This window comes from Centruroides vittatus, unplaced genomic scaffold (genome assembly GCF_030686945.1).
Source record: "Centruroides vittatus isolate TY-2023 unplaced genomic scaffold, ASM3068694v2 contig_476, whole genome shotgun sequence".
Taxonomy (NCBI): Eukaryota; Metazoa; Arthropoda; class Arachnida; order Scorpiones; family Buthidae; genus Centruroides; species Centruroides vittatus.
This window is the reverse complement of record NW_027122268.1, coordinates 944,075-968,246: the sequence shown is the minus strand read 5'-3', so window position 1 is coordinate 968,246 and position 24,172 is coordinate 944,075. Positions and strand designations below refer to the sequence as shown.

Sequence of the window (24,172 nt, the reverse complement as noted above, 5' to 3'; positions counted from 1 at the left end):
GCTGAAGTTGACTGTGCAAGCAGTAAATACAACTTTTATTTTATTATACAGTACTTATGTATTTTATCATTTTCTTGTTTTATTTAGGCACTTGTTATTTTTATCTTAAATTATTTTTGCTGTTTTAAGTTTATTGAAATGGATATTGTGTAGGGTCTGGAAATGGATTAAGTTACTTTTCATTATTTCTAATGGGGAAAAAATTTATTTGGTCTTTGAATGATTTAGGGTTTGAATGGCCTCCTGGAATGAATTAAATTTAAAGTAGATGCAGTAGTCTCATCAAATTGATCAATTAAACTAATATTTAAAAACTTTGTAGGAATAAAAACTAACTAAATTTGAGATTTGATATTGCTGCTGTGACTCTTTAATTAAATTATTTGAAGCTAGCTGACTCATATGCTCTCTATATATAATTACATTAAGATTTTAATTTTATAGAAGTAATTTATGAAAATGACTATTTTTGCACTATATATGTGTGTGTATATTTAAAACTTGAAGATGGAAAATAGAATCAATATTGCCAATGCCCATTATAAATTGGCAATGTTTATAATTGACATTGGCAATATTGTCTTTTAATTTGTTTTTAGCATTCTGGTATTTTGTCTTTAGCTTTATGGAGAATATTTTTTAAAAATTGAGTTTTTAATTATTTTAATGTTGCTTTTTCCATCTTTGACAAACTAAGATTATTTGGGACATTTCAAATATTATGCCAGTGTTGTATAAATGGTTACTAAATGATTCTCTATTAAAAAATGCCAAAAAATTTTTAAATAGAGAATTGTTTAAAAACCATATAAAATTTGCCACATTGGTGTAAATACAGAATGTCTCATTTTTGATAGATACATTTTTTTTCTAACGCACAGTAAAATAGTCCAGAAATGTTAACTTTTTAAATTTCTTTCAGGCACCTAGCAGTCTTCTCGATGCGTTGGAGCAACACCTGGCCTCTTTAGAAGGAAAGAAAGGTGCTGTCAATGCATCTACAGCAGCTGCTAGGTAAGTTTGTTCTAATTGATGTATTTTTACTTTAACTTTACAAAGGATTTTCAGAATTGGAAAATGATTTGCAAACCTTTCAACTTGTGTTGAATTGTTTAATAATGTAACTAATTTTCTAATTTTACATTTTTGTATTAACTTTCAGTATCCAAATAAATGATTGATATTTCCTGATATTTACAGATAATCATATGTAAAGCATTGCAAAAAATTGAAATAGATACATTTCAATTCTTTGCTTTACAGGAATGATTTTATAGAAAATGAAGATTTAATTTTGATGGGCTTTAATTTTAACAATAATCAGATATAGATGCTCTACTTCAGCAGATTATATAAAGGAATGTTTTGATATTTCAGTGAAAATACAAATCTTTTATATAAATGAATCCTTAATTTTGAAAAATCAGTCATTTGCAATCAATCCTTCATACATCCAACAAATGAAATCAATTTTCTTGATTACTTAAGGGAATTAACAAGTTAAAATGGCAATAAGTTAATCTACAAAATAGTTATTCAGAAAAAAACAGAACATACAACTTGAAAAGAAATGAACAAGTTTTACATTAATGTGAACTGATGCTACCTCAACCAAAACTCAGATGAAATGGATGGCCATTTCATAAATTTGAAAAACAAAATGGCTTAAGTCATAAATTAGCTGTATAAATAAAAAATTGAGAAATGTGTTTAACTTATATTTTAGAAGTAAAGCTTAGTGTTTGTGTAGATATACACTAAGACCCCGCTTAACACGGGATGCGTTCCTAGATGACAAAGTGCTAAGAGAAACAGTGTTAAATGAGGTCATTTTAATAGAGTAAATAGGAAAAGGGGAGCATGTGACCAAAAATAAACAAATTTTACTATAATTTTAAGTTTTTACATTAATTTGCATAATAATGTGTTAAATAACAAATATATGCACACAGAAATGTAAAGTTCATTTTTTGTAATGAAGTTGTCCAGTGTTGTTCGTTTTTTCTTTCTGCAAATGTCTTTAGCAGAAGATTGCATCCAAAACAACTCGTTTTGCTTTTGCACTTGTTTCCAAAATCTGGATCATTTGCTAAAATTTGATCAATTTCAGTTATCATTATCAATTACTAAGGAAATATGTAGAGAGATTCTTTGGGTTCTTTGTTTTCAGGATCACTATTTTCCAGTTCTACATGAATTCCTTGTTCTGCCAGTTCTTAAGTCATCGTTGGTAAGGCTCCCACTAGAAACCTGCAGTAACACCTCAATATTCTGCTCATTTACATCTCCTAGTCCTGCTGTATCGATTAGGTTGACCAAATTGTCAACCTAATCGATACAGCGATAGGCTCTTCTGAGAATTCTTGATACCTTCAGCCATAACTTCTTCCAAACTCTGTTCATGCATTTATTAGTTAGTTCTTGCCAAGCAAAGTTGATATTGCCTACGGCATCCATGATGTATTTTTCCAAAATTGCACGAAACAAGCATAGATTTAAGGAAATTACAGCACTACAACAAATTACCACTTTTTACTAATTGGTTAGTGTTTGGGAATAATCATATTATATATGAATCAATGAAATGCCGTGATAATTTGAATTGGCATAAATTTTTTTTGTTTTTAAAAAGCTTTGATAGACTGCATTATATCAAATCAGCATTAATCATGGTAGCGTTAAGTGATGTCTTACTGCAAAATGAATTTTGTTTTTAAATTTTTATATTGAGTACAGTTAGTATTAGGTGCAATTTTTTTTTCCCCCAGTAACTTATCTCACAAGGAACTTTTATTGATATAGACTTTATTAATGAAATGCATTTTGGGTCTTAATGGACACCTGTTCAGTCCTTATTATATTGTACAGATCTTAACAAAAGAAATATTTATAAATTACATCATGCATATGTTTACAGATGGTTTCAAAAAATTTTTTGCTTAAATTAGTGGATTATTTAATACAAATTTAAAATTAAGAACTTGGGCAATTGACTGGAGATATAAAAAGTTTGCTTAAGAGTCCTGTATAAGATAAAAGTAGATAAGTAAAAAATATTAAATAAAATTTTTATTTTTCTAAAAATAACAGATTGCTATTACTTGGCAGATGGGTAAAATTACAAGGTGGTAAGGTTTAAAGCAAATTTTTAAAAACAAGTTTTTAAATGAAAGTAATAAATAAAAGTAAAAAATTTAAAAACTTCCAAAAAGTTGAAATTAAAAGCTCTTAAAACCATTGAAATTGTACAAATTACACCTGAGATTAACATAAATTGACAAAAAATACAACAGTATTATAACCAGATGGGAAAAGGGGAGTTTGAATGGGATCTCCAATTTATCTGTTATGAAGTGGTTACCAGATCTCACTAATAGTTAAAACCATTATTTAAGTTCATTTTATATTTATTTATTTTTATAATTTCTAAATGTTCATATAATTTCCTTTTTTAATCTTTTACTTTTGAGTATTTTAACATTATCAAGTGAGATTTTGTAACCCTCCCTACTACAATGTATGACCACTGCTGAATTAGAATAATTATATTTTATAGCATGTAAATGTTTTCTTAGTCTAATTTTTAGGGCTCTTACAGTTTCACCTATGTATTGATAATTTGGTTGGCAATTGCAGGAAATTCTATATACATTTTGTTGCATCATTCTTTAATATTTAAAAAATTGCTAAAAACTAAATACTGGAGCTAGTTATATTGTACATTTTTCAGTTTTTTGACTTTTTTAAATGCTGTAGGAATATAAGGTTTTCTATAGATCATTTGAGTAGATATAATTTTATAAGGTATATTTTAGCTGCATTAAAATTTCTAAAATTTAGAAGTTATCATTTTTCTTAATTTAAATTCTCTTAAACTGAAATTAACTAAAATCTTTAATACAAAAATTTATATAATAAAATTTTGGTCAAGTTTTTAATATCTTGCAACATTAATTCATATAATGCTTTAATTTCGTATTGTGAATCTTGATCTAATAGTCTGAGGTGGAATAATTCATGTTATTCAGCTCTAAGTCCTGTAAACTTACATTTTATTTAAATGTTTAAAAGTGAGAACATTGTTTTTCCTTAATGCTTGTCAAAAAAAAAAAAATTTAGAATATCTGACAAGATTAAATGGAGATCTTCATTTTCTATAAAAATAAATTTCTAACTTATGTTGATGTTGATGATGATGATACATATAATCAGAAAAAAACTTAAATCAATTTGTAAAATTGATTTGTAGCCCAGTTTGCTTTTGCAGTGTTACTTTTCATTTTTTTTTATCCATTAGTTATTTATATAATTTTATTTATCAATTTGTTTTGTATGTTTATTTTGCATGCTTATATATATTATTTCCTTTTTTCTTTTTTTGCCTTGTTGTTGTTTTTATTTTGATACCGTTTGGATCAAACCACTTTTGTTTCTGGCATGATTATATGAAATAAGGGCTACCAATTTGAAAAATGCAGTGTCAGCACTGACTTCCACAAGTAGTTCTTTCAGCAGTGCCAGTGGCAATGGTCCTACATCAGAAATGAATGGTGGTAAAGTTGACGAAAGTCTTCGTCGTGCTGTTGAAGAGGAAGCGGCTGTCATGAACCAGTTAAAGGTATGTGAATTCTGTATAACTGTTAGTAATTTATGTGGTTTTAAAATAAAATACAATCACTGAAAACATAAACAAATCTTTTACAGTATACATAAACAATGCTATTTACATGTTCTTTTAAGGAGATTGAATTTTTTTAGTGTGATGATATTAGTTATTGAACAAGACACCCTTTATTGTAATTTTAATGAGAGTATCTTGCATCCAAAAATATTACTGATTTGAAAAGATTCAAAAGCTACAGGTTTTAATTTCTAAACTATGTTCAGAGGTTTTTAGATAAAGAAATACTCAATTATGTAGTAGTGTTGACATTATTGCATTTTTAAAACAGTTTAAAACAAAATATTTTCAAGTTTAAATTTGGGTTATAATCCAAAAAATTTTTTAAAAGGTATAAGTAGTAACCTGGTTTTTTTTACAAATGTCATTTGTTAAATTTAATTTTATAAATATGTAGTATAAAAAATTAGAAATAATTGCGTGAGTATTAGTGAGTTTGTGCATTGTTTTAATTATAAAATACTTCATAACTTAATGAATAGTTTTAACATTATTAGCAGTCTCCCATTAAAAGCTTAAGTTATTAGGTTGTAACTGTAACAAATTCCAAGCAGTCTTATATTAAGGGCCGATAAGATGTAGCAAAAGATTGACCTCACTTTTTTCAAGCACAACAAGCAAAGACAAGATTTTATTTTTCTGGCACTGAAAAGCTTGGTGATCTATGAATTATAATTCAAACACGTATCTTAAATTAGCATCCGGAGCATTGACATTAAATCTATTGTTTTGATATATGCATTTCTGTTCTTTATAAATATGATTAATATTTAAATTTATACTTTCAAAGTTCATATCATATATGGTAAAAAGTCAAACATTTAATTTGTAATTAGTTTGCAAAACATTAGTTTGCATTATCAGTAAAATTGAAGTGTCAAATATCATTGATCATGCACACTGGCTAAAGTGACAAGAGGATAATACTCTGCTGGATTTTTTATACTAACAATTGTGCAGTTTAGAACAACAGTGGGTTCCAACAGATCTTTGTTTTGTATAAAAAGACAATAAATCAATTTATTCAACTTATTACTGCAGATGTTACAAACTTCAGTTACATTTATTACTGAACCTACCTTCCAGCAAATATTTGCAGCTTTGTATGATATGCAGTGCTATAAAGCCTTTCCAGTGCAGAACACAGCTTTTTTTTATTAAACTGGACATTATTTTCAATTACACAATGACACAATTTCTGTTTAATCAATGTATTCCATATCAGTTTTCAAAATTCTTAATTTGAAGGTTTGTAAAGTAATGGTATACAGATTGAATGAACAGCAAGAGTTAACTCTGCCAGTCAGGTGGCGTCTCAGATGCCATTGTTTTTATTTACTTATTTTTTTACATAATTAGAAATTGCTAGACAGCAAATGATATTCACATCCCTATTTAACAAAAACAACATAGTGTGATTAAAAACAAAAAGTAACCAAAAAAAATGTGATTAATTTTATATATTTGTTAATGCAAAAAAGTAGTAAAATTTCATATTAAAGTGAAGAGACAAAACAATCAAAAATAATAAAATTTTAAAAAATATGCACAAATCTCAGTCTAAACTTGGGCCACATGCACATTACAATTATTGTGATGATAATACAGTAGTGTCGTAAAGTTCCAACTAGCATAATTAAAAAACTGTTTAGGCCAATATTTTTGGGATGAGTAGCGCTTGCTGGAGATAAATTCTGATAAGAAGTATCTCTGTTCTTTCTTTGATTTGTTTGTTTGGTTTTATATTCTGAATAGTCTGTTTTTTATGCACAAATCCAGTCTTCTGACAGTTTAAATGCTGGTTAAATGTTTTGCATGTGTCCTGAAATGGTAATTTGAATTCTATATTAAGCTGCACTGTAAAAACTTCTCTATACTTGTGTATGTGACCTTAAACTGGAAAGGAAAATAACAAAAAAATACAAAATACAAATTTTTTTGGTTATCCATTGTACTGTACACGTCTAACATTAAGGTAATACATTGTAAATATATAAAGTTATAAGCACTTGCCTATAATGTGACTTATATTGAGGAAATTTAGCTGATCCTTCACTTTTTTGTATGGCTTAGTCATTGACCTTGTTTAAGTGATTTGAATGGGTTTTTATCTACATGCGTCATGCCTTAGGTAGATCAAAAGAATGGATGTAGAGGTTTCTGTAAATTTTATTCAGTTAGTCTCTGTACTAGAATTCTTTTTCAGAAATCCCATAAGCATTCTGAAAAGCCTTGAAGTAAATGCATTCACCTTGCTTTTGTCAGTCCAACACATAGCATATGTAATTTCCTCCTAGATATATCTGGCTTTCCTATCCTTTCTGTAGCATTTTATTTTTTCAATTAACCTGAACAAAAATGTTTTAGATGTAGTAGCCACTTATCTTGAAAATATGATAAACCTTTCTCTGAAACTGTCATATTCACAAAAAGCAGTGTACTTGCAACACTTCTTATTTTGGGACTTTTTTCCTGTTTGTAAAACCTTGCATTTGTTTTTAATCCAACTTCCCAGGGTTTTTTCTCCCAGAAAATAGCTTCTAAATCTAACTCTACATTTTGAATATGATGAAATGATCACAAGCTTCATGCACTTCAGCTATTAACCTATTTCTTGGTATATCTGTATCTTTGGTCGAAACATGATGACCTTGACCTGTGGACCTATGATATCTCGTTTCTGCATTGGGATGTTTTTGACACTAGATGTCGTTAGTCGGCATAATTTTTATATTAAAACTGACTACCGAAATATAATAATTTTTTTGTTTTTACATTTATTAATGTCTATTTTGTTTGTGCAAAATAAAAGAATAATTTTGGACGTTACAATAGCCATGATTATTTTTTCCAAAATGTGGAATTCTTGTTAGGCGTAACATGGACAAAAATTCAACATGGAGCAACATGCAATAGAAAAAATTTCAACACTGGATAGGTTAATGTCATATGCTACACCTTTTTCTTGCTTTAAAAAAAAACCTTTCTGTCTATCCAAGTTTATGATCACTGTACCTGAAAATACAGGGTTAATCTTAATCATTACCTTTTTGTATGATCATTTTTGTGCTTATGCACATACTTCAGAAAAACATTAATGAAACATCAGTTGGATATGCTCTTGTTCTAAACTGCACAATTGATTTTGTATATTATAAGCTTAACAGCTTCCTATATCTATACTTATTATACCATTTAAGAATACAGACAAGCTATGAAGTCAGTATATCACTGACAGTCTGAAATGCATTCCAATTAGAAAAGTGTCTTATCAGCAAACTTCTTACACCAGTGTCAATCTAGTACAAATCAATGTATTTCATAATATATTGATACTGATACAATAATTACATTTAAACCAAATAGTTACACTAATTATTTCTGGACGACACAAAAAAAAATGCATAAATATTAGTGACTCTTATCGCTCAAAGCTATATTATCTCAGTAGTGCCACTATGCCTGAAGCATCACTGGAAGTTAATTTCAATAAGCTACTATTGTGATCTAACCTGAATTTCTATTTAGAATTTGTCCCTAAAATTTCACTTTCAGCTTTCTGTACAGGAAAACTTGGGTCTGAGGTCTGGAGAGTAGTGGGGATGGGCACTGCATCTATATTGTTATTAGCTGAAAATCTAACTTGAAAGGGTAAAGTATGTAGGAGTGCTGTTAGGATGGAGCAACCATGTTTTGTTCTGTCTCCTCCTCCTCATGTAGACACTTCAAAATCTTGAGATAGAAAGCAACATTATTTGGATTAGAAGTAACTACTTATGAATAATTCTCCTGTGATTGAAAACAATTTAACATGGACTTGGATCTGCTTTTGACCTTGTCTTTCTCGGATATGGGGACTACACAAGTCACCCCAATAAACTAGTTTCCAGGTTGTAGAAATAGATCCAGGTTTTGTCAGTTATGATAAAATTGGTCATGGTCAGTCTGAGGTCAGTAGTCATTACTATTTCTTAACAGTAAGGAGTCTGGGTATGACCTAACATGATGATTTTAGAATTATTAAAGTACTTAGCAGATTCACATAGTTTATTAAAATTTCATTTAAAGTTAACTAAGTAAAATGATACACACTTTTTTCTTTTATTGTAAATTTTGATATGTTAAGTTCATTTGTCAAATTTATTTGCTTTCTAAAATTTATGCAAATAATAAAATATATAAATGCTTTGTACATATTTTAACTTTGTTACATGACAATGTTATGTAACATTTGTAATATGTAATGCAGTGTAATTGGATTTTTTTTAATGTAAGGCATAATAAATCATTTGTTGCATTTGTGAAAACATTGAACTGACTTTTTTTGAATTATTAAATCTTAACTTCATTTTGATTTGGTGTTGAAAATATTAGAATGACAATAGTATTATGCATTAAAATCTTATATTTTAACTTAAGATTTTGAGGCGAAAGTAAATTAAAAAAATTTTTGTATATTTTTTAATTGATGATTTTTAATATTGATTATGATTAAATATATTAAGCATGGTTTAGGTGTGCTTATATTGCTAAATATTAATAATGCATGTCTGCTTATATTTGCATGTATAAAACCAAGAATGAATGTAAGGTGAAGGTGTTGAATAAAAGTTCTGTTTAATAACTTCTTGAATAATCTGTATATTCCTGTGAACTCGGTTGCTATCTTGGGAATGCTATAATCGATATTTAATGCTTTTCTACTTTAGTCTGATCGTGAATCTCCTCTACTATGGGAGCAGCCAGCTTGGAACGTAGACCCGGTTAGTATCTAACATTTTCTTATTTTTATTTTCTGCTTTTTTACTAACACACTTGCATGCTGCCAAAAATTTTCAGAATTTAAAAATACCAATATCTTAACATTTATATTCAATTAAATATCAGATTTCATTTGAAAATTACCAGATTAGATTTGAATTACTGACTGAACTTAGGTCACAGCTATAAGTAAACTTTAATCATATAATTATATTGCTATCTGATTAAATTATGACCAGTTTACTAATTTAATTAATTTAATTGTTAAACTAGAAATATAATTCTTAGAATTTAAAAAAAATTGATATTTAATATTTAAGCAACATTAACAGATGGCAACATTTTTACTTCAGTTAAAGAAATCAATACCAATTTGAAGAGAAATTTCTAAATTCATAATTATAAAATTCTTTAAATCTGAATAAACTTTGGCAATCATTTGGCTGTAATTCAATTACATTGAGTAATATTAAGATGCTACTAATTGTTGAGTTATAATTTAATTATAATTAAATTTATCAAGGGATGGTACCTATGCCTACTTCTAAGCCCAATTAAAATGCTTTTAATTAAATGTCAAGTGATCTCTTATAATCTGGCAATTGCTTGGCTTTAATCTAAATTTTGGGTTTAGATGTTTTAGTCTGAATTACATTAAATAAAATGGTCTTCATGGATAATTTAAAATCATCAACTTAGATCACTCCAAATCTGATCTGGTGATTTTTGCAGAATTGTTGATATTAAATATTGAAATATCAAAAGACAATCTTAAATAGACTTTAACAAAATCTAAGAGTAATATTTTTTCTTAATAATAATTACTCAAAGTATCAAGATTTGTTTGCATTGTGTAGATCAGATTTTCAGACATAAGTTCTTCTCATAACAGTTCCAACAATTTCAATTGCTTGAAGCTCTTTTTATTCTTACAAGTTATAAAAACTTCTCAACTGACATTTCAAAATGCATTGCTTTTATGTTGTATAAAAAATTTTAGTAGAATTATAGAAGAGCAATTTTAATTGCTGGAAATCTTTGATGTATGACACAAAAAATCTAAATTTGCTTAAACAAATGCAATTATTTTATTCAAAACAACTACTGCATCAAATTTAAATTTTATAAAGCAATTCAATTAATGAAGAAAGAAGGGGAAAAATTTCATTACTGGATTTTTGGTGTTGGCATGTTTATCCTGTGACTTTACTTAAACTAAACTAAGATGACATTGTTCATCAATCAGTACTTTTCCCTGAAAACTATGAGCAACGTTATTCAAATTGCTGGACTTCTTTCCAGAAAGTAACAGAAGGATGTCATTGTTTACTCATAAGTAGCTAGGTTTTAGTTGGTCAAATTCTTTTAGTTCAGATGTCTGCAGAGTTGAGATTTTTGCCATCCATTGCAAGAAACCCATGACCTAACTGCTTCAAGCTTATAAATGTTAAAGCTATCTGTTAGCTATTAACTGCATTTCAAATTCATAGTAACAACTCAGATGGCAAACAGCAGATATTTTCTCTTGCATTAAACAAATCTATTCCTTTAATTTAAAGCATCTGTTTTGCAAATGTAAAACTGCTACCCATTACTTTAATGTTATGGAGATGGAAGAACAAATGCTTTGCCACTTATTTCTCTTAAGGCAGTCTAAAAGCAGCTCTTCACTTCAATGGTTGCTGCTTTTACACTGGCAATAAACTGTCCAAAATGGTGAACTTAGCTTTGGGAACTTAGATTTCTGACTTGCAAATGAAAGATTAATCCAGCACATGCTGTGCAGCAATTTAAGAATATCCTTTAACCTACCAACATTCATGGCAATACTATCTGTTATTAAACTAATTTGTTTTTTTCTTCACACCTTAAGAATTTCCAATATAATTAAAACCTATTCCACAATGACTCAATAAGCAACAAGTTTGTACACTAAGATGTAGAGAACCTTGTTTTTAAGTCAAATGATTGTCCATTATTTAGGCTACATTACAACCGCTATACAAGTTGTCTTTTGTAGATCATCATATTAAAGACCTGATGAGTAATTTCAAAATGTTAATTCACTTTATATTGTTTCTCTGCACTTCACTGCATAAATGTCATTCATTCACATAATGCTGGATTGCTTAAATCATGAAGTGTAATTCCTGCTTCATACTATGCTTGAGCCAAGCTTTTTCATCTGTTATACTGTATTAACTTTGTATTTTTAAAATATACTTTTTTTTTTCCTATTACTTTCTGTTATTAAAGGTTGTCTTCTTCCTTTATCTTCATCTTTAATGTGCTTCAGACAAGAAATGTTTCACACATTCTAAACAAGATGTTTAATGAAAGTTTAGTTAAAGAATTTAAATATTTTGTTTAGAATGTTTAATTACAAAAACCTACTTTAAGATGAGTTCTTCCAGTAACAATGTTTTAATGAAACACAAATGTTTTTGATCTCTTCCTGATGTCTGCATCAGTTTTAGATAAAAGTTCAAGATACAGGAAGATGTAAAACATTCATATGTTGTTAAAATGTTATGCTAAAACTTAAATCTTTGAATAGTTTTGTAACAAAATAGAAGTTTCCCAAAAGACTGTTTTTCAGTGGTTGGTTTTTCATTAATAATTTCATACTAACTCAAAGCCTAAAAACTAGCAAATTTGTTAGTAGTTAAATGTTTTCATCTTTTTTCAGTTGGATAACATCATTCTACAGATCAAATTATAACTGCATGATTTTTGAATGATCCAATACTTGTATTATCACCTACTGAACAATCAATTTGAAATATCTGAGCACCCACTGATTGGTGGAGAATCCCCCATATGAACTCTTGTAAATGCCAATGTTTAAGGTATATATCAATACAATCTACAGTAGTGGCCAAAAGTAGAGCTACCCTTGACATGTGTTTTAAAAATGCAACCTCTATTTTGTTCACCACCTACTACACAATTAATATTGTGATAGTTGAAAAGAGCACCAAAAAGTGTCAAAATACTCAATTAACTTGGATTTTATTTTAAATCTGATTTATGAAAGAAAAATGGAAGTTTTTATATTTTACACTGACAAAAGTACAGTTACCGAAGGAAGTATGCAGATTTGCCCAGTATTTTTAAGACAAAATACGTATTGTTCTAAAAAATTGTGGCGTAGTCTGCTCTGGTTACACCACAAAATACTAGGGCGTAACCAGAGCTTCTGATCACTGCATCACATCTATGTTCCATTGACTCAACTAAGTTGTCAAGCAGTGATTTGGGAGTCTCATACCCTACTTTTTAAATGGTAGACCACATTTCATCTGGATTTGAATATTTACACTAGCGTGTACGGCGCTCAACTTTATCCCAAAAGATTCTGAGGTTTAGGTCTGGCAATTGGCTGGCCATGTCATAAGATTCACCCTTTTTTGTTAAAACCATTGCTTTACCAAATTTGCTGTGTTTTGGGTCGTTGGGTTGTCCTGTTGGAAGATCCATTTCCTTGGCATTCAACGATGTGCATGAGGAAGTATTTGATTCTGCAATATGTCCTGATAAATGGTTTGATCCATTATTCCATTGATTCTATGAATTAGATCAATTCCCTTTGCAAAGAAACATCACCATACTATTATGCAACCACCACCATGCTTTATAGGAACTATGTATTTTGGGTTATCTCTCATGTTCACTGGTTGTCTGACATATTGTATATCATCACTAGAGTAGATTCATCACTCCATAACACCTTGGACCATTTTTGTTTGGTCCAAGTAATATGTTCATGTGCAAACTCTAATCTCAACTTTGTTTTGTGCAGAGATGAGTGGTTTCTTTGCTGGTCATCTCCCATGTAATCCAAAACTAGTCAAATGTCTTTGTACAGTCCTTAATCTTATATCTGGGTTACCCACTTCCTGTTTAATATGTGAAGCAGTCAAACAAGGATTGACCGCACTTGTACACCTGATCAAACAATCCAACTGTGGTGGTGTTTTCCGTGGTCTATCTGACTTTTTGGCAGAAACAATGGTCTCATATATTTGAAAACACTTCACCACTTTTGCAATAAGTTTTATACACATAAAGATTTTACCAATTTCAGTAAACGTTTTTTCCTTTAAATGCATATCTACTATTCTTTGTTTGCTATCATTTGATAATTGTATTCCTCCAGACAACTTAGTTGATTCAATAGAATGCAGATGTGATGCAGTGATCAGAAGCTCTGGTTATGCGACAAAATACTTATATTTTGTCGTAAAACTACTGGACAAATCTGCATACTTTCTTTGGTAGCTCTACTTTTGTCACAGTGTAAAATATAAAAATTTTTTTTTCTTTTGTAAATCAGATTTAAAATAAAATCTGAGTTAATTGAGTATTTTGAGTTTTTTGTGCTCTTTTCAACTATCACAATACTAATTGTGTAGTAGGTGGTGAACAAAATAGAAGTTGCATTTTTAAAACGTGCCTAGTGTAGCTCTACTTTTGGCCATTACTGTAGAGGGTAATTATATATCAAATTTAAAGTTCATGAATGTTAGAAAAACAAAGTTTCTTTAAATTCATATCACTATCTAAATAAGGATAGTAGATAAATTTCTAGCAAACAAATTACAGTTACCAGTTAGTTTTTTGTAGTTGTTTAGTTATTTGTTTTTTATATATTAACCAGCAGTCATCTGTTAATGAAATCTAGCAGTTTTTAAATGACAGTTGTTGATATTTTGTCCATGTCTCTTGCTTGCAGTCAATGACTGTAATTTGTTTGCTAGATGTTTATCCACTATCCTTATTTACATAATGATGCAGAAACAGTTTCTTTAAATTCATAACATTCATGAAAGAATTTGATATATAATTATCCTCAACTAGATTGTATTGATATACTTATTTCATATTTTGTACGTATTATTATACTTTAAAGTTTTTGTTTCTATTTTAAACTTATTTTACATCAAAGAAACAACTGCATATGAAATTGTAATTTATTATACTACAGGGTAATCTGTTTGGGATATCATAAAATATGTAGGAAATAATAGAATTAGATTAAGTATTATGTACTGTATGCTGGATCAAAAAAATTGACAGTATTGTTTGTGACAAATTAAAAATAGGCTATTAAGACTAAAATGCGGACAATTTTTAGGTAATTTATACTTTGATACAGTACACTTATGTACTTTTAATATTGAATATAAAAATTTTAATACTTGATGTAAGTGGCAGTTTGTATTGGAAAAAAATTTATACATATATATTCATGATATTTTTATAAAGAAATTATTGCTTTTGTTTTCCTTTTCGATCATTCATACCAGTGACAGTAAAAAATTCACAAGGAGATGACCCTTTTCTTTGAGACTCCACCTCTGCAATAGAATGCAAATAGAAACTGTGTCCTCTGGTAATTTTGTCAATATCAGAATATAATACACAAAGTAAAAATTTAAAGCTTAGCCAATTGTATTTGATTTTTTCGTTTTAAATTTTTACAAAACAATTTAGTTTATGCAGCATAATTTTGCAAATGCCATTAGAAAATCTTAATGTGTTGTAATTTGCAATGCTTATGGCCTCCTTTTTGGCTGAATTCTCTGGAATTAGTGTATTGCTTATAAAAGGGTTCATTTAATGAACAGTTTACTTGTGAACTTGTTTAATTTGAAAAATATTATAATTATTTATTATGACGATGTCACAATACCAGGCTGCAATTTTTAATCATATTTTTATGTATTTACTTTAAAATATGTGCTCTCCACCTCAAATTAGTAGTGGCTTGTCCTTGTACATCATACTTTTTCTTTAACAATAGTCATGCCAGTCATCTAACACCTTACAGGGAAAATTTTTGAATAGAAATAACATGACTACTTCTGGTTTGCTTCTGAAGTTCTTATATAGTTAATCGAGGTCTTCTGCCCCTAAGGTTTCCATATCTGGTCTCATCTTTCATCTAACCCCATTCTTGAGATGGAGAATGGATGGCCAACAGTAGGAATTTATAGGTTTCTAATTTTTTCAAATTAGAACCAAAACACTTCTAAATAATTTTGAAATAGTCTGCTTTTATTTAAAATTGTCAGTCTTACTTTTTAATAGTTTAGTTTGTTTTTATTATTGAAATTTATGTTAGTTGGTGCAAATTGAAATTTGTCTAAACTGCTCTTAATATGTAATCATCAATAATGCATACTTTTATTTTGTTGTATAATTAATACACAGTGATTTCCATTTTACTAGATTTTAAAAAAAATTGTATATTATAAACATTTAAGTTATGGAACCATTACAAACAATAAATTGGGTTGCATGAGCAAAAAGTTTGAGAAATGCTGTACAAAATGTGGATATTTAAATGTTAAGTTTTTATTTACTAGCTGCAATATTTCTAGATACCTAAAAATCGGAATTGGGTGATGATTTTAAATTAATTGAACTTTAATTTTTTCAAAAACTAGAAATCAGAGGGTTTAATGAATTAATAAATTTGAACATACTGTAGAGCATTGATTATCCGAATCAGTTGGGGATTGATGATGATCGGAAAATTTTTTAGATAATCGATTATGTACAAAAAATTGTCAACTCCACATAAGTCGACACCCCAAGGGGACGTGGAAATGTGTCAAGTTATCCGATGTGACGACTAAAGCAAAGTTGGAAAAAAACCACAAAACTACAATTAATAAAATACAATAGTGCGTTATACAGTAGTATAGGCTTAAAATACACTGTCCTCCATTTACAATTACTCTGTAGATGAAAAACTGAAAAATTTGTTTAGTGTTTTGTTTTGAGCACTTAACTGTCTTTCTTTTTCGACAAATCACAAACGCCTTGAAAACACAACCTTTGCAATTGTCAATTGTTGGCAAGTGAAGTCTAAGGATTCTTAATGCCTCTGGCATGAGAAAATGCAAAATTGGATTCTGGTGTGGTGGTGATGTAGATTGTATATTTTGTTTCTGTTATTATTTTATACATAAAATGTTAAGGCATTTTTATTAATATGTATATATATTAATAAATTGACTCTCCCTCCTGAAAAGAGTTTGCACCACACGTGCAGAGTGAATTCGTTTTTTCAGGAGGGGGTGACAACTTATCGGAGTGTGGGACAGCAAAAGTATGTAGACTTATCCAGTGGTGACGAGTTAAACGGTGTTGAGTAAACCGGAGTTTTTTAACATTAATGCCTATGTAAGTCAGCCGAGACCACAGAAAACTGACTACTTAACCGATGGTGTTGACTTATGCGGACTGAACTGTATATTAACCTATCCCGTGTTGAAATTTGTTCAAATCCTGGCAACTCTTTGTCTTGCCAGTGCTGCCAGCTAAAACATGCACACCAACAAAAATAATATTGGAGTAGCCCAAGAAATAGCCAAAGATTGCAGCACCACAGCACTAGTGGAAATTTAAATTTGCCAACTGGAAAGCTTTTGGTACATCCAAATAACAAATGTCAACAATGGAATGGTTATAATATTGTGCTGTTCAAACTTAATATTTTGAATGAATTACCTACAAATTACTTTGTTGCAACTCTATTTTGGCTGTTAAATGTGTTGTTTTGAAGCCTTATGTTAGGTGATACTCATTGACACTAATTTTAATTTTATTAACTTCCTGAGTTATTAACAAATGTTTTATGGTAAGTAAACTGAAAAAGTCAGATTAAAACATGTTTTGATTTAAGCTAATTATCTAATTAAAATATATTAAGTCTCATGAAGAATTTAGTATCTTGTGGTTTATTTTTATAGGATTGTTGCCAATTTTAACTTTTTTTTTTTGCAAGTATAATTTTGTATGAAATGACATGTTTCATTGCCAATTTTTTTATTTTGGATATCTGTTTTGGTGTTGAGCAGTTTGAATTATACAGCAATCTTAACTTTGTACTGAATCTATGGAAAATTTAATTTGTGGCTCACTTTTTTTATAATTGATTCCTGGAAAAGTGGAATGTGCTATATATTAAAGGTTTGTAAATTTGCACAGACATAACTTTCTTTTAAGGTGCTAATCTTATAGTAACTAGATAGATGTTTATTTTTAGCATTTGTTTTGCTCTTAAGAGGATTATTGGGTTTTTATTTATATCTAATGCTATTGTGTATTAAATACTTAGGTTAGGTTCCAAATCACCATAAACATTCATATTAGTAAGGTGTATATTGTAGAATTTTAAGTTCAGAAAGTATCTGCTTTTTCAATGTTGAAGAAAATTTTATTTGTTGTAAACAACTTGCATATAATCTAAAACAGAAGCTACTAAAACTAGTTATTTACAATCCACATTTATAGATTATATATTTCAGTGTAAGTTGATTATATGTGGACTGGAAAGAAAGTAGTGGCAACATAGCTGAATCACTCTGTATATGGATAAGCATGTACAAACTTCTGGGAGAGGTAAGTTGCACAAAGACAAATCAGAATCATATAGCAATGCTGGGTTGGAAATTTTATTCGTGTGTTAGTGTACAAAGGATGAGAAATTAAAGAATAGCACATAAGAAGACAGTACTTTTTATTACAAGATCTTTGTGAAATGTATCAATGTTGTAGGTGTTAAAAGTTGCAACCATGCACTGTAAAATGCTTGACATTGTGATTCCATGCACTGACGAGTGCATGGAATCGCATACATTTGGAAAATTCCTGATATCTCTTTGGACTTCTAAGCAGCTACAGAGATGTGCACTACAAGGTCCTCATTACTTTCAACAGGAGTGTCATACACAAGTTCTTTGTAATCCCAGAAGTGGTAATCAAGACATGAAGTTTGGCAGTCTTGGGGGCCAATAATGCCATCTACCACATGAATATGGTGTTTCTGACCCACCATTGATATGATTTTGGTTTGTCTTTGTGCGACTTACCATTCCTCGATGTTTGTATATGCTTAGCTGAATCACCCTGTATAACAGACCATTTATTGTAGAAACAGAATAGCATTACATTCTTTCAATATAATAATCTACTATATCACCTGGTACATATGTTAAAGGCGCTACTGGTGTGTAGCACCTTTAACTGTATTTGTACCTGAATGAGCACCCTAATGCTCAATGGATGGTCTATCTTGTGTGGAAATGTTTTCCTCTGTGATTTCTTTAGCTTGGGGAAGAGATTTAAGTCTCAAGAGCTCATATCGGGTAAATATGGAGGATGTTAGAGTACCTCTCATCCCACTGTCCTGACAATTCCCTTACAGCCTTACAGGGTCATCAGTGTGACAGCATTGTCATGCAAGAAAGTGGGAGCATGTTTTGATATAATGCCATTTCCTTTGCACTGTAGGAGGACAAAGATGATTATCCCAAGTATAGTCCCAATACTTGGATAGTTTAGGGCAGTCCAATTTGACACCATTAAGTAACTGCTTTTTTCTTGATCTAAATGCCTTACACAGTTGCCACTAGGTATGTAAAATAGCTATGCCTTTCCTTCCAAAGTCCAGAAATTAATAGCACCCCTCTTCCTATGAAGCATGACAACAATGTTACTACTACTTTCTTTCCAACCCTCATATCTAATATCCAACCCACACAAGAAAATTTTATAAGTAGCAAAAATTATACTGTGTTCACAAAATTTATAACACTGAACTGTTTTATCTTTGATTTAATAATAGAAGTGATTTTATTCTTAGTTTTTCAAAATTATGTATAGGACAAAATTATGGAAACTTTAAAAATTTTTTAAAGGCAGTTTAATACTTTGTCTCAGCTACTGGAAGCTGGACAGTGCAGCTTTGTGTTGTGGCATGGTTTCAATTAGTAGCATTACAAAGAGTAATACTTTAATTCTTGGCTTGCTTAATTTCTAGCATAAAATCCAATTTTTCCAGATAAAATTAGTTTCCTTGAAAAAATTTTACCAATGCTTTTGAAAAACTTATTTTCCTCATGACTTCTTTGTATAAGTAATGCTTATCCAGTCTTCTTCCTCAACCATTTGCAACGATGCAACATCTTGCAGCTTTACCTCTGTCACTTTTCTTTGTTTTACACCATATGTTCTATATGGTTCATATCAGACTTTCCTGTCTAATAGAAGAATTGACTGTCTTCCAAACCAATGTTTGGTTAAACCTCCTAAGTGGAATGGTGCTCTATTCTGCTGATAAAGTTCAAAGTTCTCTTTTCCACTCCTACAATAAAATTGAGCAGTGGAAATTGATTTTATAGTATTTTTAAAGTAGCCAGCCAATTTCAAATTGTTGAGTTACTTCTGCCATAAATCAGGACACTAATTGGAAACTTCACCTTCTGACCTTTAGCCAGTCTATTTTTCATGTGAACAGCAAATAATTTGTAGTTAACCATTATTAAATAATGAAATAACTCATCACAAAACAAAAGTTTCCATTTATTCAGTTAAAGTTTTGTGATCTGCTTGGATCAGTTTTCGCATGCATTTAATTAAGAATGGTTTTTCAACTCTTTAAACAAAGCCTGATTATATTTTTTTAAAAATCAACTATTAGAAACAAACATTATCACTAAATCTGATATATTATAAAGCTACATACCAACCAATGCCGAATGTTATCAGGCTAGAAACGCCTCACTCTAGTGCCAAATTGTTTCATAATTTATTACTATTAGTCATTTCTAGCTCAATAACATTTGGCATTGGTTGGCGTGTAACCAACTATTAGTTTTAGCTGACACACAGCTAAAACTTTTCCACTTACTTCATTGTAAGTAGCAGTCAGCAGTTGAATTGATGGAATTTTTTTTCCTCTTACAAGACTTTAAAGATAAACACACCTTCACTCTAGATGTTATAATTTTCTTTCTCAGCCTGGTTTTCTTGATAGCTTCCATTTCTCAATTTTTTTTACTTCAGGTTTTTGATAGGTCATGGGTTTGCACCTCACCACCACCACATATATTATATATATATATATATATAATAATGTGTGTATATTTGGGTTTTCATGTTTATAACACCTAAACAGGACTTGTTTTCCATGAAGTTCTCCGGGAGGCATTATCCTTGACAGATTGCTTGTATGTTGCATTGCTGTATTCTACCAAACCAAACAATATTCTAGGTTATAACAGATTAGACAAAAGTTTAAAGCATGCCTTAACATTTAACCTGATTTAATGTACTAAATGCTTTTCAATGGCATTCACAACAAGGAAAGTTTTAAGTGTTGTAAAGTTTTGACAACAATGTTTTAACTAAATTTATAAGTTTGATAAACTGAATAAGAAACTAAATTTGCAATTTCATTTCAAAATAAAAGTGTAATTAGTGTGTTCTAAAAAAAAAATACTGTCAGGATATAACTATAGAAAATACTATTGTATTTTAAGTGATTTATTTGTGAAATGTTAAATACTTTTGTATATTTCAATATTTGTTTTTCATCAATAAGTTAAATTTTATAGTTGTTGCTATTTTTAGGAACGTAGAAACAAAGATGGGAGATCTAGTCCTGATGGTACAGGAAGTATTGTATCACCTCCAAGTGGCTCTACAAAAACAAATCCTTTCTTGGCTTCTCCTGCTACTGAACAAGGTGTTCCAACAAGTAATCAAGGAATACTTGATTTATTTTCTTCTCCTCCTGCAACTTCAACTACTGCTCCAGCTCCATCAAGTGAAGCAAGTGATCTGTTATGCATGGGAAATAATCCATTTGCAGATAGTTTATTTGGTAATTCAGCCCAACCACCAACTACTCAAACTACATTTGTCTCTTTTGGAACTAATGGTAAATATTTTAGACTAAATTATCAGATGTTAGAATACTACAGCATTTTAGAATTGATTTGTAACAATATATTTTCAAATTGTTACTTAGATCTAATTTTGCTTATTTTATAAGATTATAAATTCATAGACTGTCTTTTAATTTGATAAACTTCAACTTAATATATCATCTTAAATTGTTTACACACTTGAAAATGCAAAATGAAGTTTTTTAAAATGTTCTTAAACTCCAAGAATAAAATTTTTTTGCATTAAATTTCAAAACTACACACGCACACTTTTAGTGCTTTTCCCCTTTAGTTTTAATGGATTAAAATGTTTTTAATAATTTACAAAGTTACTGCTTATGGGAGGATATTTGCATTCTCGAATATTGAATTAAGATTAGTACTGTTTTTGGATTTGTGATTTGAATACAGTGGTTGAAACAAAATGCTATTTAAATAATGAAGTAACTGTTTAAGTAGACACAACTGAATGGAGTGAATAGAATTTTGTTCTGTACATAATCAATTCATAAAGGCATTAATCTGCTAAAGATTTATCTTAAAGAAATTATTTCATCCAAATTAAAATCTTTCTTGAAATGTTAGTGTTGGTATTAATCCTTCCTATATTAACTTCAAATTTTGCTTACATATAGTTAGAATTTTTGAAATGTCAGATTTTGATAAAAATTTTGATTAAAATTACCAGGACAATAATTAATTGTGAAATTAATAGACAGTTTAAGACTATACAATAACAAGTCAATTTTGTTTTAGCATTTGTTTAGATTTGAATTCTGTAAAAAAAAATCCTTTATGAACAATAAATATTCATAAAAACTTTTTAGGATTTAATGCTACTACACCCAGTGGTCAAGGAGGTTTTGTCAGTGATGCTTCATTTGCTGCTGCTTTTGGTAGTGGAACTCAAGCTACAGGTAAATATTTTCACTTTTTTTTCCATTTAAAAAATAGTCCTTACATGATTATTACAATCTCATTCATTTATGGACTGAAACCAATTTATTCTTCAGATTTTTTGTTAAATATTACTAAATTCTGTTTTATGGTATTATAATTGTTAAATAATAATAAAAAAAAGCTTTGTGTTTACTAGTTTTAAATTAAGATATTCTGACATTTCATTGAATACAAACACATTTAATTATTAAAAAATACTTAAATTTAAAATCATTCAACAAAATATTAAGAATGTAATATATGTATTATGTATCTGAAAAATTGTGATAGCATTACAATTTTAAAAAAGTCCATAATGTGTTCCAAGTGTCTGACGTATCATTGAAAGTTGTTAAATATCTTACTTTTTCTTGTTTTTCTTAACACATGGCATTTTTGGTAACTAGTACTGTATGGTAATGTTATCCATGAGGAGGATTTAATCAAATTTTAAAGTTACAGAACAGATGTTTCTTAATTTCTATTTTAAGAAACTTTATTTCAAGTTTTAAAAGGAAGAAATTAATGTATAGGAAGAAGTAAATTAGCTGCTTTTTTTTTAATGAAAGTTTTTATATATGTATACACTTAACGTGTGTGTAATTTTTTTAAATGTTAATCTTAATGTGTAAGAATCTAATTAAAAATTAAATCTTTTTTTTGTAATACTGATTAGAATTGACATTATTTGAAATATAAAAATGAATAGTAACTGTTTCATCAATTTTGGATAAATTGATTTTAAGATTAATTTAAATTCATTAATTACTTAAAACTATTTATATTTATAATCTAATATAATATACTAAGTTTAAAATACACATTCATTGACATTTACAAATGTCAATGAATGTGTAATATATTAAAAATAGCCAAGTTTGAACCATTCATTATTACAGAATTGCTAGAGATGGGCAAATATCATCCCATGAATATTCTAGTACTAAAAAGTATTAGATTGGTATGTTGGATATCCAATTGATGATAAATTTTAGTGATATGACTTAGTGGCATTTCCAGAAGTACTCAAATGCAAATTTAAACACTTAATTTTAATTACCTTTTTATTAAAATATACAGGACAATTGTATTGTGGATAGTCCAATAAATTATGTAATCATAACTGTTCTTAGAATTGTATTGAAGTTTAAACAAATTTTTATAAATGTATCCCTTTTGTCTATTTCACTCTGTAAAAATGGTTCCTCTTCAGTACCTCTGATTTAATTTGACAAGGAAAGTAGAATTGATCCTAAATGTTCACATTTTTGTTTTCTTAAATTGCAGTAGGTGTGAATAACTTTGTTAATCTATTGTAGTGGAAATAATGTAAAAAAAGCTACATTGTAGTTCAAATGAAACTTCAATTGTAAGGTAGTTTTGTAAAGTACTTAATTTTAGTATCTTAGGAAACCGACTATAATTACGGTCGGTGAAACTTCCGTTAACCTAACGGGTACTTTACGCGGATTCGAGATTAGTTTGCCAGGCCTGGGCTTTTAAGCGTGCACCGAAAGATTAGTAATAATAACGATAAATACCAAGTCAAATCAAACGTTCAAATATATTTAATTAATAACTAGAACGTACTACGTACAAATGTCAATAAGCCAAACAAAATTTATTAACGAAAATCAACAAGTCAACCCGACAATAAACTCAGCTACTTAGCGTAACTTAATAGTAATTCTTCTTGAAATTCGACAAATCAAATACTTAGAAACTATGAACAAAATCTCTTACTAATTAAACGTCTATCCGTCACCTCACTATATGAAGAAAACTATTTCCTCAATCCTTTCGATATCGATCAATCGAACTCCTCTTTAACACCTTGGATCGTCCAATTATCAATCTGGACTTCTATCAGAAAATACTTCGCTTTCGAATTAACCTCTCTCTCAAAGTCACCTCGGTTTGGAACTCACCTCTCCTTCTTCGGTTAACAATCGGGTTTTATACTGTGAGGTGACGTCACACTTGAGCTGGGTTACTCCTCTTATTTACATACTTAGTTGCTAACATTAACTTTCTGTTCTGGCAGCTT

The 24,172-nt window shown here is 29.3% G+C and overlaps 1 protein-coding gene across 6 annotated transcripts in view; it reads left to right on the top strand.

The window, feature by feature from the left end:
- lap (like-AP180) overlaps positions 1 to 24,172 on the top strand; it is an 89,390-nt gene that overhangs the window by 48,910 nt on the left and 16,308 nt on the right. For 2 of the 6 annotated variants that reach the window (XM_067273413.1, XM_067273418.1), the window contains exons 10-14: positions 923 to 1,014; positions 4,456 to 4,618; positions 9,391 to 9,444; positions 20,870 to 21,179; positions 22,014 to 22,103. In XM_067273413.1, the coding sequence (XP_067129514.1) occupies positions 923 to 1,014; positions 4,456 to 4,618; positions 9,391 to 9,444; positions 20,870 to 21,179; positions 22,014 to 22,103 (709 nt within the window). The remainder of the gene's footprint in view (positions 1 to 922; positions 1,015 to 4,455; positions 4,619 to 9,390; positions 9,445 to 20,869; positions 21,180 to 22,013; positions 22,104 to 24,172) is intronic. The other 4 variants (XM_067273415.1, XM_067273414.1, XM_067273417.1 and 1 more) reach the window with 4 other exon arrangements.